A 17,653-nucleotide genomic window follows, 5' to 3' on the forward strand; every position below is an offset into this window, starting at 1 on the left:
CAGGTGTCTGTCTGTCTCAGAAATGACAATACAATCAGTTTTATTCAAATATTTTTGTTACAACAGGGCCAATTGTTAGGAGTTCCATTCTGCCTGAAAAGGAGCATGGGCTTGAGAGTCCAAAAAAGAGGAACTCCAAGCACTTGCCTTCTTTTAAGATACCAGCATTTAAGAAATCAAAAGGTATCAAATTAGCATTATTTATTGTGTGCATTGTGACGTATAATTTGGTTAACAATAATTTTGTCACACTTCCTTTTATTAGATCTTCTCGTCCGTCCCAACAAGGCTGATGTGCTGCAATTGGAAGGAGGTGGAGTACTGCTGGTGTGGAAGCCTGTTCAGTCTACTGACCCCGTTACTTACTGTGTGCAGTATTGTACAGATGGTAGGTTCACAGGCGAGACACAGCTATATATATATATTTGAAGTTTCAAATGATCTAAGATTAGAATCAAATCGTATCACCATGTGGTATTCCAAAGGGATCCTGCCTTCCTCCTCAGGTGGGGAGTGGACAGTCCTGTCGGACAATGTGAGTGACAGCAGCTATGTGGCTAAGGACCTACCCAGAGCAGCTGCTTATGTCTTCAGGGTGGGTTGCATCACCAAGACTGGAACGGGACCTTTCAGTGACGCTTCGGCCCCCGTAGTCATGGCAACTCACCCTGAAGGTGATTGGAACATAAACTTTATGGAAGCAGCCATTGAGTGACCTTTCGTCCCTGCATCTATTCAAGTTTTATTTTATTTTTTTCGGTGGGTTGCACAGATGCTAGCATTCCTCTCATCCAGACTGAGTGCCTTGGTTCAAAGCGGACTGGGTCAGAAAGTCAGGCAGCACAAAAGAATTACAACTTCCTCTCAGAGATCAACAGGTTGAGTGTCTTTTTTTCTAGCTTGAACTATGTACTACAAAGTTGCCCCTCCCGTACGCCATGCGTAGTTTTTTTATTGTCATCTTCACTTTAGGGGTCGTTTTAGCGTGATCAACCTATGTCGCGATGCTGAGACCAGCCAAGTGTTTGCCGCCAAGATAACCCCTTTCCGGGCAGAGCAGAGACAGTTGGTCCTGAGGGAATATCAGCTGCTGAGGAGGCTTCACCATGCCCACCTGGTACAGCTGCACACTGCCTATCTCACCTCCTCCTACCTGGTGCTGGTGGAGGAGCTCTGTCCTGGCAAAGAGTTGCTCTACAGTCTAGCTGCAAGGTGACAGATGCTTGAATTTGCTGCAGCATGTAAAGGCTTTTTTGAAAGGGTTTTGTTTGATACCTTCACCAAAAGTCAGAAGTATCATTTTAATTTCTTTTAGTGTTGGTGTTATCACATGTGTAAATATGAGGAACGGTTAACAGCGGTTAGCTGTTCGTCTTAGCAGCCCAGATGGATGTTTGTTTTGCTATGGACAGTGATGTGTTTACTTTGCATGTACGTATCGCAGAGATCTGTACTCGGAGGCTAATGTGGCCGAGCTGCTGGGTCAGATCCTGAGTGCAGTAGACTACCTTCACGGCCGGCGAGTCGTACACTTAGACCTCAAGTCTGACAACATGATGGTGGACGACGGCAACCACCTAAAGATTGTGGACTTCGGCTCAGCTCAGTCTTTCACACCCGGTCAGCCTCTCCACACTGAGCACCTGCAGGCCCTGTCGGAGAGCAAAGGTGACTATGAGTCGCCGGTTTGGCAGTGTGTCATGTTGTAAATCTCTAAAAGACTAAACACTAATACACTGTCATGGCCTTCAACAGAGCACCGCAGCAAAGGTACAATTTCTTTACAGGCGGATGGATGGATGGATGGATGGATGGATGGATGAGTGAGAATAACTTCACCTGGTCCTACCATCAATAAGCTCAACCATTTATTTTTACATTGAATTTGTTTCCGATAGAATTCTTATTACTCACAATGCGAGTGAAGTTGCCAGTGCCAATGACAGCATATTACATTATGAAAAACATCATGTTTCTGTCTGTTTTGTCAGTTTATATTGTCCTTCCTAAAGCTCCGGAAATCCTGGAGGGCCAAGGTGTTGGGCCTGAGACCGATGTTTGGGCCATTGGAGTTCTCCTGTTTATTATGTAAGCACACAAATAGATGTTGTATGAACTGTTCAGAATGTTTCTTCATCCTCCTCCCTGATGTTTGCAATCTTTATTTTCCAGGTTGAGTGCCGACAGCCCTTTTCATGCAGAAGTGAGCTGGGAACAAGACAGAAACATCAAGAAAGGGAAGATCCAGTTTGGCCGCTGTTACCCTGGTCTATCCGAAGGAGCGTTGAATTTGATGAAGTGTAGCCTGAATAACAAATCCTGGTGAGCATCTCATCGAAAATGTCTTCATGGTTAACACAAATATAGAAAAGTGACCTACTTTGGGCCGTAGTGAAGGTATTTGTGCCCCCTAACCTGTGGAACTGTAACATTCCTTGGGTCCACAAGTGCAGTATTGAGCCTTTAGGCACCTTTAAACAGTATTTTTAAAAAATGTAATAGCATGAATGATTTAGGCGCCAATGCACAGTACTATGGGAGAAGGGGGGGGGGTAATTTCATATGGTTACATTGGGGGAAAAAAAAATGGTTTATTAGGAACATTTTGACTGCACTTGAGGCACAAAGGGGACCTCTTTCAATTTTCATAGTTTAGATCTATGTTGAAATGTTTGCGTTTTAATCCATGTGGGTTGAAATGCATAGCGAAATCCAGCTGTGGTTGTTTCAGTTCAACTCCACATAGTTCTAATATTTCAAACTCAAGGTTGGTAAAAGTGTCATGAAAATCTTTTTTTTTTTTTTTTTTTTTTTTTTTTTTTTAAAGGGGGAGACCCACTGCAGCAGAGTGTCTCCAGAATCCTTGGCTGCGTGCTTATCGCGCTTCGTTGCGATCGGGCCACTCCAAGTTGTGTTTCTCGACTGATAAACTCAAAGCATACCTCACGCAGAAGGAGGAGAAGCGAGACCAAGTGCGCACAAAACTTCAGGGTCCCTTCTTCCAGTAGGGAGTCAGCAGAGAAGAGCAACGGAAGGGGACAGAACAGCTTGAATGAAGTTTTTTCCAAATCAACTGTCTGCCTTTGGAGCATCCTTTGAGGAAATTATAATGCGTCTTAATAAGTCGTGTATCCATGTATGTAGTGGTAAGAGTGAGTTTTTTTTGTTTTGGTTTTTCTTTTTGAGGGGGTTAAAATGCAAACATTTCAGGGAAAATGTTCAGCGAGTGAGTGTGAAGTGAACTTGATCAGGTTACTTCTTCGTGCATGTCACATTTTAATTTAAATATCACACTGTTGAGCCCTTTCCCTTTTTTTTGTGTAAATGAGATTTTTAGTAGGTTGGTCGTTTCAGGAACACAATTTATTGTGTCAACCACCTGCTTAGATTAGTTACCGGATGACGGGTGAAATAAATTGAATTAAATTGACCAGTAATTGTCCTCATCCTATTTATTCGGCTTTACTTGTAAACAAACATAAATCAAAATATTTTGCTGCACATTCTTACATCCACTACAAGATATTTTGAAATGAATTGAACTGATGTAGATCTTCATTGCATCAGACTGAAAGATAATTCTAAATTGAAAAAAACATTTTAGTATGATGAAATATGTTTTAGACGGATGTAGTATTCTAGTATTGGACTTGATTTTATTGGTGTATCTAATGAAATAAAGTCAGATTTAGGCTGCCTCCTGATTAAGAAGATCACAACAGTGGCAGGAATGCAAAGAGCAATAAGCATAGCCATTAAACAGTCTGCCTTTACTAAATTATCATATAATAAAAGTATAACATGCAGTGAAATGGGGTCCCCATATTAAGTAGTGTTAACCACTGGTTTTCATCCATCTAACGAGAGGAAATTCCATCTCTCGGACTCGTAATGTTTTTCTTCAGAGCATGAGTAGTCCCGAACAAAACTTAAAAACAGAGGATAAAAGACAACATTTCTCCAGGGGAGTCTTTATTACGGTATTTGCTTTGTTCACAGAACTTGGTGAAGATGCAGCACTTTGTCACACTGAGATGTTGATAAATTTCTCACTCTAGGATTTGGTCTCCTGAACTTTTTGGATTTCCTTCACACAGAGAGAGAGAGAGAGAGAGAGAGAGGAGAGAGAGAGAGAGAGAGAGATTTACATAAATGAACAAAAAGTAACATTTGAGAGTCAGAGCTTTAAAATAATTGTTTGGAACGCTTGATTTCTAAATGGACTTCACTCACATCATTAAGGATCTCCTTCAGCTCCTCATAAGCGCGTTCTAGGTCATCGTTGATAATGACGACGTCAAACACTCCTGGCTCCTTACCTGGAGAGAACAAATTCACTTGATGTATTGACACTTGACAATATTGATATAAATTAATCTCAACTTACTGAGCTCCATATCAATGCGAGCTGCCTCCAGGCGTTTCTGTAAACTATCCTCTGACTCGGTCTGTCGGTCTCTCAGGCGTTTTTCCTAAAGAAATGATTTGAGAAAATCTATTTATTTGCCATTTTGAAAATATATTTCCTCCTCATCTTGTCATAAGTATTTCACAAATCTGTGTACACCTGCACAATCTGATGAGAGTCAATATGAGAGTTTTGAACAGGTATTACATTGAGAATACATTTATTACTCTGGCTCACGATCTAAAGGTTCTGGGTTCGAATCACTTGCTCAATGTGCTTCTGTGGATTTTTTTTCCAGGTATTTTGTCTTTCTCCCACATTCCCCAAATATTTGCGTTTGGTTGAATGAAGACTTGATTGCAGATTGCTATGAATGTGAGTGTCAAGGGTTGTTTGACTCTCTGTGCCCTGGAATTGACTGACGAAAGAAATATTTATTCATCCACCCATTTTCTTAGCCACTCATCCTCACGAAGGTCACAGGAGTGCTGGAGCCAATATCAGATGTCATCGGGCAGGAGACAGGTTACACACAATCACACCTAGGAGCAATTTAGAGTGTCCAATTAATGTTGCATGTTTTTGGGATGTGGGAAGAAACCGGAGTGCCAGGAGAAAACCAACACAACACGGGGAGAACATGCAAACGCTACACATGCGGGTCCGGGATTGAAGCCGGTACCTCAGAACTGTGAGGATAACGCTTTCCAGCTGAGCCACCGCACCACCTGAAATATTTATTTTCCTACATTTTTTTAACTATTAGTTTATTACATTTTAATTGAATCATCACCATTTGAGTACTTAGTGATAATGTTCCAATAGTGTCATGGGCTATGTTTTTGTTGGATTTGTGTCGATTAGACTTAAGTTATGTTCATGACTTGTTTCACTCGTAAGGTTTTCGAATACAGCTGTCCTTGTTAACCCTGCTCCTTGCGTCTACCAATCAGCTCCCTCCAGCCACTCATGTCTTGTCCAGGTGTGCCCATGCTGTCCAGTCAGGTTGCCTTTATTTAGATGTCTGTCCCTCTGAGTTAGATTGCATTGTAAAATCATGTTTCCCGCATCATGTTAGGTTTTTGTGGTGAGTTTATCTCTAGTGTTTCTTTGTTAGTTTGAACCTTGCTTTTTGAACTTTTAGTATTTTTCATCACTCCTTCTGCCTTTTCTTTTTTAAAGATAAATATATGTTGGTTATTCACGTGGAACTTTTTTCTTTTAGGTGATACCTGGTATAAAATATTTGGCAACTACTGCGTTGAATATGCAGGTGTCCCCGACGCTGTGGCCTACTATTAGCTATACTAAGTGGCTCATTTACCAGAATCTCCATCGACGGAGGTTGGATGGAGATGTAGATGGGGTTCAGGTCCGTCTCTTTAATCCGCTGCACTCCTTGAATGTCCACATCCAGAATGCAGATCAGGTTTTTGGCCTGCACGTCTTCTATGGCAGCTTTGCTATGATATACCAACACACACACACACACACACACACACACACACACACACACACACACACACGCAAGAAGACTTCTCACATGCAGCCACCAGGCTAAGAGGATCGTCGCTCACTTTTTGCGCTCACTTCACAATAAGAAGGTGAGATTGAATGTGACACACACACACACTTGTGTTGAAGCCTCAGAGGTTAACGCTCCAGCTGTCCCAAGATGTTTAATATATCCTCTTGATCCTCTTGAACCCATTGGACTAGTCATCAAGTGCACTCTTTTACAGTCCAAGGCAACTAACCTCCTGTATATTGAGTTCATGTGTTCACGTGTTATTCATAGGATGTCTGGAAAGAGACATCACACTATTGTAATACTGGGAAGTAGCAAAGTACAAATGCCTGCTTACTGTAGATACTGCTGCATTTATTCCTCTGGCGACTTTTAAATTTTACTCCATACATTTGAAAAGAGATTGCTGTACTTTCTACTCCTTGCTTTATCAATATGGGCTTTTTACATTTTTCAAACTCTGCGGATGACAGAACTTGTCTACGCTGCAATAGCCACAAGGATCTACGACCGTGAGAAGCTTCACCTCCCAACGTGGAGTATAGAGAGGGATGAGAGCCTGATCTAAAATGCAGGAAAGTGATGTAAGAGGGACTACATGGGACAGGAGGAGTGAAAGAATCTTTGTTCTGAACAGATCAACTATTGGCTGTTAGAAAACAACAGTTGGCTTGTTTACCGTTAACTTGTACCAAACATGAGTGATGTCGTGCAGGCTCATTTTAGCTTCCTAGCGGCCAAAGGAAACTTCAATCTCTCTTATCCACTAACAGCTTCACAATTCACAAAATGTGCAACAAGAATGGGTACAACCCTGCATTTCATTTCTAACCCTACCTCAATATGCCCAACCAGTTGCCCAACATGCATGTGATAAGTCGTTCATTCACTAAAAAGTTCAATAGACACACTCCAGGCTATAATTGCTTGTGTGGAGACCACAAACTTTTTTTAATCTCTTCGCATTCAAATCATATCAATCATTTTAAAGCACTTTGAGTTACTTTGTGTATGAAATGTGCTATACAGTATAAATAAATTTGCTTTGCTTTGCTGACAACAACACAAGTTCTGTTAACAGATCAAATCAGAGCTTCTTACAGGTGTTTACACACTAACAAAAGAAATACAATGCACCACTCGTCAGTAGCACTGCCTTGCTCATTTCCCACATCCTGTCCTTCATTTTTCTGTCCTCTCACATCTTGTCCTAGTTATGCTCCCCAAGAACCCTGCCCCCCCCCAAAAAAAATAAATAAAAACATGATTAGACTCTTGCAATGTTTTTACTTGAGACAAAATGTCTACTCTGTCTATTTGTAGAAACTATTCCAAAATGTGAAAAGAGGCTAAAATATAGCAATAGTGCAGGGATTTTTGCTTTACCATACCATGTCTTATTTACTACACTTTTGAAACCACCATCAGAGTAGGTATCAGCAAATCTCGCGAAACTTTAGTTAAGCGGGTTTCAAAAGAGTAACTCTGGCCGTGCCTTGTGTGTTGGCTTATATCCCCCTCCGGCCCCCAAGACTCCTTCCAAAATTGGGCCAAAAACATCAGAATACAGCTAAAGCATAAAACTCATTTCAGCAATCACAATTTCTAATATAGAAATTAGGTAGTAATTGGTTTACTCAAAGTATTTTCCAATGCGAATAATATTCTCCAATAACGATTCACGATAAAATGTATTAGATGATTGCACCTGTGTGGTCTTTGATTCTGACTTTTTGATTGAACTTCTGAAGTAGATTATTTTCTGTGATATTCTAATTCATAGTACTTTGTGTGAATTTAGGAATAGCAAGTTAGCAGCTCTCGGTGACGCCGGATGTTTACCTTGTCCCGTACAGGTTGCCTGAGAACTCGGCATTCTCGATAAAGTCACCACGTTCGATGCCCTCCTGCATGGCCTCTCGGGTGGTGTAGTGGTAATCTGTAGAAAGGGATTAGAACCCTCGAGTTCTTGACATCTATGCAAAAATATTCTATATTCACTGACGCTTGGACCGATGCTTGAATTGTAAGCGTAAATGAGCCACTGAGAACTACAGCGAAGTTTTGAATTTAAGAGTAGAAATTGAGAAACGGCACCTTTCCTATTTTGACATATACTGTTGTCCCTTATTGCTCAGTTTGTTTCTTTTCTTTCAAGCAACATTGATTATGCTGACTGGGGTCCAATCCATGAAACTGAAAATGATATGCAAGACCAAGCAGTAAGATCCAGTATGACAAGCCAGTAAAATTAAAGTAAAAAAGCTTTACATTTTTCAAAATGCCAAACTCTGAGGAAACACAAGAGGTCTTGAAAAAACAAGTATCCAGAAGAAAAAAGATATAAATATGTAAGATATAATCCCCCGCCCCAGGTTTTATTGCAGTTATAAAACTTTAAATCACTCACTGGCAAAATGACAGAAAATGAGTTCTTAGTGACTCATATTTGAATGTTGGGGGTTGGGAAAAATTCTTGCAATGCCAATGATTGGTTGCAGGTAATTTATACTCTCTAATGGGGGGGGGGCAGCTGTAGTGGACAATCCTCCACAAAACAGGCAGGACAAAAGGAGTCACTACGGAGGCATCACAGGGGGCTATTTTCAAAAGCTTTTTACTCCAAAGTGTACTTATGTCTCAACAAGATTCCCGAAATGTTGTTCCTTTTTGTGCATATCCAAAGGACACTTCCTATTTTTCCAAAGGGAGCTTTCCAGGGTGATGAAAGTAACCCCCGTCCCTCTGCCTTAAGATATACGCATGTGGAATCACACCGGCGGTCACCTTCACGTGTGGTTTCTGACTCATTTGGACACGAAAGGGACGTGTCTAAATCTTCGGAGGAAAAGACATCTGCTACGGGCAGTAAAGTAGCCCCCAGGAGCAAAGGGAGTGCGTTGAGGCCTACGGAGAAAGCAGAACAAGCACGCACACACACACACACACACACACGCACACACAAACACACACAGCTTCATCCTGGCTTAGGGAGGGAGACGATGGGGAAGGTTACAGACAAAACCATTTTTGAAGTTCACTTGGGAGTAAGAAGAAAAGCAAGAGCCCCGGGGCAGGCTGGGAAATGTCATACATGGAGGTGTGATAGTCTAGAGCAGGGGTACCAAATGGGTCGAGCAGTTATGGTCGATCTCGAACGAAAAAAAAAAAAAAGCCAGTATCCATCTCATCACTTGATTCAGGTCTGGCCAATACGTCGAAACACACGGGTTGATTGATTGACGTTCGGTTTGACAAATCTTGGCCTCTTCTGACATATCATTGAGCATGTACACATAAAGGCGGGTGCGAGCAAGATTCCCCCCTGACCCCTGTTGTCAGATTGTGAGAGGCTTGGGGCAAAAAAGCAAGGGCACCCCTGGTTGAGAATGTGTTAAAATATGTCAGAATCAAGTGGAAACTGGTGTCTAGCGAAAGTGCTAAAAATGTCCAACGTGTCGCAGGTTGAGGCCCCAACTTTGCGGTACCTTTGCCATTTTCCTCTCCAGGGCGAGGGTTCCTTGTTGTGTCTGTGTGGGAAAAAAGAACAACGGTAATAACCAAAAACATTAACAATCATATTGAAAAAAGGTACATAATAATCATAATTGTGAAAAGAACTCTTTCAAAAATGAACAAATACAAGAAGCCTTAATACTACATCCATTAATTTTCTATACTACTTATCCTCATTAGGGGCCCAGTGGACTAAAGTCCAACACATCTGAGTTTGGCCAAGAGATGAGCTGCGCCATGAAGTGGTCAGCAGCCGATTACAAGGTAGTAATGATTGTTGTAAACATAATTACGGTACGTATTAAATTAGAAACATTCAAAAAGAAAATCAAGGGAACCACTCGTGAAAGACATTTTTTGTTTTCATTTGATGTCGCTTCCATCATCGTCAGTCTTGGGAGCTTCTTGATTGGCTACAATATGTTTCGCGTCACCATTTTAGGCAGCATGACTCGAGAGAACTAGACATTTCCCACACGTAGGAAGAGTTTTTCTTTCTAAAATTGAACACGATTGTCGTCACTGACCTGTTTGGAACCCTAAAATCAGGACGAATCCACTTTTAACTCACACTGGTCCTAAGGTCAATCTTATAGGATAACCTTGTCAGATTTTGAGTGTAGGTGGCGCAGATGGCACCTGGTAATTTTCTTATTTGTCTATAGGACAAGAGTGATCAAGCAAAATCCATTCTGTCCTGTCCCTGATATGGTCATTGTTTCCCAAGCATTCACGGATAGCTGATTTAAGCAATCGATGGACCTGACTGGATTCGTTTATGAATGGGCAAGACTTACGTGACACACTGAATCCAAACACTCCTTCATGGTCCTTCATGAGCCTTTTCATCAGTGTACTCTTGCCCGCCCCGGACGGGCCACTTAGCACCACAGGCCTCGGTCCCGACATTGTCTGTCATGGACACACAAAGAAACAATGAGACTTTTTCATGAACCGTCGAAACCCTCCCCCCCACTCCCCAACTATTCTGAGCTCTCCAAGGAATCAATGCGCCTCTAAGTTTGAATTTTTTTTAAAAAAAGAAATGGTAATAGTTTCAACTGCAGATATACAACACATTATGATCCCGAAACACTTTAAAATGATCTCACAAAATAATTAGTTAATTGCTTGAGCTTTTAAGATGCCATTCAGCGGAGCAAAATTATACACAAGTTGAAAAAGACTCTCTGTAATTTCTGCTAACAACCCAGGCTAAACTACCCACTATACAAAGATCTTACAACAGTCAACATACTTCGTTGACAACCATTACTAATTTTCTGTTAGCCAGGGCTTTAAAATCTCAGGACAGTCCTTTTACCCAAACTATGTTTTTTGAGTTTGTATTTATTAAATTTATGCTACTCTCAGCCCCTTTACTCACAGTAGTAGTAATCAGTACAATAAAACAATGACATAAATGAAGTTTCCTGAGACATTTTGAGAAGTTCAGTACGTGGAAAAACATGGGAATGTAAGTTTACCACACAATTTACGCAGATATGGAAATTATAATAGATAACCATTGCTGGGAGAGCATTGAATTATTGATATTGTTATTGTCATCACTGTACACTTGTAGGTTGATTTGTGAACAATGAGCCGCAAACAGGCAGGATGTGTCTGGATCGGAATTGCCACAGAAATGCCACTAAACAGGACTTCTGTTCACTCATCTGTGCTAATCTCTTGATCCCCGCTGTTCCTTTTATCCACCTCATCTCCGCACACACGCACAGCTTTAAAATTAGATTGTTTCTTTTTCATCCTGATAATCATGATGATCACATTTCATCAAAATATGACGACATGCTCCTCTGCCTAATTGGTGCGTGGTGCGACAGGGAATGGCTCGCAGGTTAATGTTAAGAACATTTACTAATGAAGTTACGGCGGGTCAGTCAGCACTATTAATTGGGTCTGGGCAAAAGTGCAAGGACAACTGACCTTTTTATAGCTGCGGTGCTAAGACAGTTCATTTACAAAAGCCCACTTACACAACGATGTCACCATGCAGGGAGGACATTTTCATGTTAAATGCTCTTTTTATATTCAGCTGTTCAAGTAACAAACCAAAACACTCCATTTGATATTTTTTTTTCCCCTCGTGTTAACGTTCTAAAAAGTTGATTACCACACCAGATCTTGTTTTTCTCCATTTACATCAAGAGAATATTTTTAGTCTTTCGTGCAGTTACGATGTAATTTTACATCGCTGTGATAACATTTTGCTGTTTGCAGTCGAGTATGAGTTTTAATTGTTGTATGAGTTGAAGCAGCCCAAAGCTTGATGTAAATTTGCTTATAAATAGAATACATATAATTTCATTTCAAATTTCACAATGGAATATGTTGGCATCCACTGTATTGTATTTAATTCATGCAACAAGGAAAACACTACAAAAAAATTTTCTACTCAGTCTAGTCAAGTAACTTGCTTTGTCACATTAGATTAAATATAAAATATTTTGACTAAACATAAAGCAACCGTCCATTGTCCAGGCCGCATATTCTCACAAGTGTCGTGGAAGCGCCGGAGCCTATCCCAGCTATCTTCAGGCTATTTGTGCTCAAGTTCACACCTAAGAGCAATTCAGTCCAATAAATGTTGCATGTTTTTGGGATGTGGGAGGAAACCGGAATGCCTGGAGAAAACCCACGCAGGCACTGAGAGAACATGGAAACTCCACGCAGGTGGGCCGGCATTTGAAGCCCGCTCTTCAGAACTGTGGAGCAGACAGTTGCCTATCGTACCACCAACATAAAACATATAATAAATAACTGTAAACTATTATTAAGGCATGTTGCAGTGTTTTAACATGCAGTAATAAAATTGTACTTGGCACTGGTCATCCAATCATTCTAATGTTGAAAATGTGTATTTATCACCGAAAAACATAAACAGTAATATTATTAATTTTACAATTTCCCCTCATGATTTATATTTGAATGCATTTGCTTACCTTTCTGCACGTTTGAGGAGATGCGGAGTGGATCACTCAGTCAGCCGTGTTGTTCGCTGTGGGATTGGCTGATCCGCTCACTGTCAAGCTCGATTACCGCCGTTTCCCCTGTGCATTCACAGACCAATCACAGCGCTGCATCCTGTGCCAGCTTGTTCCTGTGTGGCCCATCCACACCTCCAGGGGTCCAGAGGTAGCCCACGTCCAGTGTATTGACACCTGACATACGTTTGCATATTTCGGAAGTGGTTTTATCTGGAGAAATAAAGCGATTAAACCTTCTCATCTCATAGGATGAGTAGATATTTGTTGAGATGTGAACGGTCTGTGTGGCGTTGTCACCTATGCAATTTTTCCAAGTCAAGGCACAGAGTGAGGCTCTTTTGGCTCCATTTGATCCGTGCGTGGGCTCCACTCGGCTAATCCTGAACTGACCCACTTCTTACGGTCGACACTTCACAGCTTGCCTTTTCATAATACACACTCAAGCGCCTTTTGGTCACAACTTTTATTATAGTAACATTGATGAAGACAAAAGGTGAGGAAGCTCTGAGTAGAGGAGAAAAAAAAGCTAGACAAACAAGACAAACTCTATACAGTAATTACAGCTGAGTTGTTCTCAACAGCTTCATATACAAACAGCAAATCCAGACAGACAAATTATATACACGTGCCTTCCCAGGAAAAAAAGGGTTATAAAATTGATAAATATTGCCCCAAAGTGTGTTTTTCAGGTCTTTCCATTAAACAAGTTACAGGAATTTGAAATAGTTCATGTTAAACGTCGCTTCGGACCTGTTCAGCAGTTTGTTTTTTGTTGTTTTCAGTTTTTTTTTTTTTTGAGTGGATGCATTGACTAGAAAGTAGGTCCAATGTAAGGTGAAATTGGGAAGCTGGTGGGAGTCAGGCCAGCTGCTCACAAGTCCACACCTGACGACGGGCCTGTGCACGTCACAGATAGACCCTCCTCAGGTCGCCGGGCGAGGTGATGGTGTTGCACTGAGGGCACAGCTTCTTTGCTCCCTAATGCAAAAAAACACACTCGAATCACCAAATCCAAAATGTTCCTTATGATGTATTATATATACTGTATAGTTGCAGAGGAGAAGCATACTAGCGTTCTGAGCCAACATTCCTCGCAGTGAACGTGCCAGCACTGGATGGAAGTAAGTGGGGTTGAGTAAGTGTCCTGAGGAGGACAAACAGCAGGTCAAAACTTTGGATTAGTAATAGCAAATCTTGCCAGTAGATGTCCATAAACTGCCTTTTTTTTGGGAAATCCAACTTTTTCTTGCTGTTTAAGCTATGTGCTTTTTTCATGGAAGATTAAAGTGCGTTTTCCATTGCACGAGCTGATAAAAACACATTACACATTGACAAAAAATGTGTAAAAAGCCTCAGAAATCAAATAATTTCCTTTTAAAGATTCAATTTAAGTTCCATAAATAGATCCAAACGACAAATTATTTCTCTAACAAGTGGGAAAATTTCAATAAAAAAAAAAATACAAACTGAAATATTTTTGTTGAGAGAATTTTAACATTACCAACAGTTAACAGTCTAGCCAGTCATAAAATATAAATAACAATTGTATTTTTAAATATTTAAAATATTAGATACTCTTTAAATACACAATAAACAGGTTAGTTAAATACATCACAGAAATTTCTCATTTTCAAAGAAATAATTCCAGTTCTCATATCAAAAATAATAAAATGTATTTGTCCCATGAAAGCCATGCATGTATTTTGTAATTAAAAAAATTATTCAAAACTGTGTTTTTACGGGTTTTGGTATACGGGAAACAAACAAACAAATTGCTATGCACATGCTTGTAGTTGGACTGTGATAAAGGATTAACTATGTGAAAGGTAAAAAAAAAAAAGTTCTGCCCTATTAACAAGCATCCAAAAATGAAAGACATACACTCACCATACAGATGAGGCATTTAAATCTGTCTCCTTTACACAATTGTTTCTCCAAATCTCGTATCCGAGCTTTAAGAGCATCTAGAGATGTCAGCACAGAATCTTCTGAAAGCCTTCACACACACACACACACACACACACGCGCACACCCACACATGCAAACCCACGCACACACACACAAGGCAGCGAGTTACACACTGCATCGTCATTTATAAATCGAAGACATATTAAATTATCGTCTGGCTAACATGGACAGTGAGCATGAAATTTCACAGCAATCACATTGGCTGCATGCGCGGTGTCATTTATCATAGGCTGAGAGAAGGTGATGGGGGCTGGGTTGTCGCCAGCCAATTGCAGTAAGCGTAAACTCTTTGACATTCTATCAAAATTGGAAAAAAAAAAAAAAACACTGTCAGCGGAGCAGCATGTCTGCTTCTTGTTGAGGAAAAATGTTCCACACCGATTTTTTGTCAATCAATCAATATGAGTCGGTGGCACGTGGTCCAGTTCTATCCATGATGAATATGATACTTAACTTTTTTCGGTCAGGAATTGCAGCTAAATTAGGAAGTCGTCATCAGATTTTCAAAATCTTGGGTGTATCCAACCAAGTTCATTATTTTGATTGATTATTTTGGGGAAACCATGGCACGTTTCTCTTGTCAAATCATTCTTTCGACAAGACTGGTGCCTTGAAATCTAACTAAGTGTGAACATACATGTCTACGCCAACGTTTTTGCAGGTTTTGGGGAGGACAAGTGCGCTTCCTTCCAGTTTATCGCCACTGCTGGTGGACGGAATCTCTACACAGACACAAATGAATGTTTCAAAATAAAGTGAGAGAAGCACTTTTACAATGACTTGCAATTGTAAGAATTCCTCTTAGCTCAGCATACCTTCATGTGGCAATTTGGAAATTTTTCGGTGGACTCCGGAGTCTGGCAGTGCACCGACACTGCTCCACAACAACATTGAAATGTGAAATCACTTGATGCTGACGTCAGTAACGAGCTTCAAAATGGAAACAAACATACTTGGCTGCCGTCTCCTTGATGTTGTCTCCAGAGCACATGATCACGTCAGTCTCGGTGTATCTAAAGAGGAGGCTCAGGAAGAAAAAAAAAGCTAAAATAAAATAAAACAAAGGAAAAAACCTAAACCACAACGTTACATGAATGTAACAATGTAATGTATTTTTTTCACTTATCCCCCCCCCCCCTTAAGATTCATGATAATGATGATTTCGTAGCATTTTTGGGCCTTGGTGGTGGTCTGTGATCTATTGATTGCCAATTTTGGTAGCCTTATTTTGAGCCAGAAATATGATATGGGCACTTAAAATGAACCCATGAAACAGAAGTACACAAATTGAATTATTAAAATTGTATCACAAATCAAAAACCAGGCTTAACTTTGTAGCACAATTACTGAAAAACAAATATTTAAAATGTTGCTAAAGTATACAAAAAGTGTTCTTTGCAGCACAAAATAATGAATAAATAAAGTAAAAATTTCATTCCACAGAAAATTATTGCCATGTATTATTATTATCTGACTTCAAAATGATTATCATTACATAATTATAGTAAAATAGTGTTGTCTTTTTTTCCAAATTGATTTCATTTTCTTTTATTTTCACTTGTTTTGTAGTGACTTGTGTGATAAGTTATCAATATTTTTTCTCGCCATTAAAGGGTTCAACGAAGAATTTCATGATGATGTGAAATGTATTAATGTACAAATGTATTACTTCTACACATTTCAGAATGTTGAGAATTAAAAACATCATTCTTTTCACTTTCTTTTTTTTTGTCCTTGTCCTTGTTATGGTCGCAGGTGAGTTCGAGACGATCCCGGTTAAAAACACTCCTTTAAGATTTAAAAGATACTGGGCTCGGCCGTACTCTAAGGTGTCGTCTCCGTCTACGTCGAGGTCCGCGTCGCTGTCCCGACCATCTTTAGACGTGCTGCTCACCAACATTGAACCTGACAACACATGACGACATGTTCTTGCTGTGAGACTCCCTTGAACAAGAGGGAAAAGTAATTCAACCACAATTTGCCCAATGTACTTCTATCTATCTATCTATCTATCTATCTATCTATCTATCTATCTATCTATCTATCTATCTATCTATCTATCTATCTATCTATCTATCTATCTATCTATCTATCTATCTATCTATCTATCTATCTATCTCTATTTTATTAGCTGCTTATCCTCAAAAGGGTCACGGGGAGTGTTGGAGCCTATCCCAGATGTCTACGGTCAACTGGTTGCCAGCCAAACTCCAGGCGTGTATATCAAATCAAATGTAATGTCATCAAATGTTATTTATAATTCATTCTGGATAAATTAAAAATCCAACAGTTCCAATTGAAATAAGTATACGAGAATAAAACTACACGCCCCACATCCCCGCTTATACTGTAAAGACGGACACACTTATACAAGCACACACCCTCACACTGAGACACAGCCCACATTGACTATTAATGTAGAGACATGGCAACCCACTGAGGATCCAGGTGAGGAAAGGCAAACACTGAGAAATGTCAGAGGATGACACCACGACCGGGGGCACACTGCGCTGAGACCCCAGCCCTGGGTATGGGGAAACTGCAGAAACATATCCCCGCGAGTAGACTGAAAACACTTCCCAGCGTGGACATGTGCACATGTGAAGTGACACATGTCAGAAGAGGCCAGGATTGGCCGAACCTGAAACAAGATGGATGATAGCCTGACGTTTTTTTTTTTTTAATTTTTTTGTACACGGTCACAGGATCGACCAAAACTGCCTCAGGGATCGACTGGTTGATCGCGATCAATGTATTGGGCGCCCCTGGCCTACATATCGTACGAGCCTTCATATGTAAGGATATCCCAACATATGAAGCCAGGGTTCAGCCATCATATTCAGCATCTTGGGTGGAGAGAAATGTATGTGTTGCATGTTACGTGTGACGGATGCTCGCATTGCATTTCACAATGAAATAATTTTACACACTTTTGTCCTTACATTTTTCTTATCAATTCGGCTTTGCCCTTCTCACGCCAGCAACCAAGCTTTGTTTGACTTCCGCCTCTCTGGTGATGACGTCATATCCCTGCATCAGTGGTGCACAGCAAACAAACTGCGAATTGCAATTTTGCTTTTCAGTGTTTTCCCTGAGGCACAAAATGTGAATTTTGACCTGCAAATAGCGATGTGAGGCCACTTAATCCGAGCCTTGGAGAGCTACCTGTAGCTGTCACTATCCCACTATCGATGGGTCGCCAGTTTACACTGAAAACATCTT

At 40.5% G+C, this 17,653-nt stretch overlaps 3 protein-coding genes across 3 annotated transcripts in view; 1 reads left to right on the forward strand and 2 right to left on the reverse strand.

Moving 5' to 3' along the window:
* Positions 1 to 3,430, forward strand: part of obscna (obscurin, cytoskeletal calmodulin and titin-interacting RhoGEF a) — a 47,625-nt gene extending 44,195 nt beyond the window's left edge. The window contains exons 73-82 of the mRNA XM_061825224.1: positions 67 to 183; positions 266 to 388; positions 507 to 674; positions 773 to 878; positions 973 to 1,212; positions 1,445 to 1,668; positions 1,756 to 1,770; positions 1,992 to 2,088; positions 2,173 to 2,322; positions 2,828 to 3,430. Of these exons, the coding sequence (XP_061681208.1) occupies positions 67 to 183; positions 266 to 388; positions 507 to 674; positions 773 to 878; positions 973 to 1,212; positions 1,445 to 1,668; positions 1,756 to 1,770; positions 1,992 to 2,088; positions 2,173 to 2,322; positions 2,828 to 3,008 (1,421 nt within the window). The 3' untranslated portion in view covers positions 3,009 to 3,430. The remainder of the gene's footprint in view (positions 1 to 66; positions 184 to 265; positions 389 to 506; positions 675 to 772; positions 879 to 972; positions 1,213 to 1,444; positions 1,669 to 1,755; positions 1,771 to 1,991; positions 2,089 to 2,172; positions 2,323 to 2,827) is intronic.
* Positions 3,431 to 4,054: 624 nt separating this feature from the next.
* guk1b (guanylate kinase 1b) lies at positions 4,055 to 10,361 on the reverse strand. The gene is made up of 7 exons (XM_061825650.1): positions 10,250 to 10,361; positions 9,425 to 9,466; positions 7,779 to 7,875; positions 5,733 to 5,871; positions 4,388 to 4,472; positions 4,234 to 4,319; positions 4,055 to 4,087 (listed from the first exon to the last, which is right to left on the reverse strand). The coding sequence occupies exons 1-7, from the start codon at positions 10,359 to 10,361 to the stop codon at positions 4,055 to 4,057; spliced, it is 594 nt and encodes a 197-aa protein (XP_061681634.1).
* A 2,746-nt stretch (positions 10,362 to 13,107) lies between these two features.
* The window catches only part of LOC133503641 (E3 ubiquitin-protein ligase RNF220-like), a 38,801-nt gene continuing 34,255 nt past the window's right edge, over positions 13,108 to 17,653 (reverse strand). Inside the window, exons 9-15 of the mRNA XM_061825438.1 lie at positions 16,240 to 16,336; positions 15,385 to 15,444; positions 15,247 to 15,305; positions 15,069 to 15,153; positions 14,351 to 14,459; positions 13,533 to 13,607; positions 13,108 to 13,441 (exon numbers count right to left, since the gene is read on the reverse strand). Of these exons, the coding sequence (XP_061681422.1) occupies positions 13,370 to 13,441; positions 13,533 to 13,607; positions 14,351 to 14,459; positions 15,069 to 15,153; positions 15,247 to 15,305; positions 15,385 to 15,444; positions 16,240 to 16,336 (557 nt within the window). The 3' untranslated portion in view covers positions 13,108 to 13,369. The remainder of the gene's footprint in view (positions 13,442 to 13,532; positions 13,608 to 14,350; positions 14,460 to 15,068; positions 15,154 to 15,246; positions 15,306 to 15,384; positions 15,445 to 16,239; positions 16,337 to 17,653) is intronic.

Source organism: Syngnathoides biaculeatus, chromosome 7, assembly GCF_019802595.1.
Source record: "Syngnathoides biaculeatus isolate LvHL_M chromosome 7, ASM1980259v1, whole genome shotgun sequence".
NCBI lineage: Eukaryota > Metazoa > Chordata > Actinopteri > Syngnathiformes > Syngnathidae > Syngnathoides > Syngnathoides biaculeatus.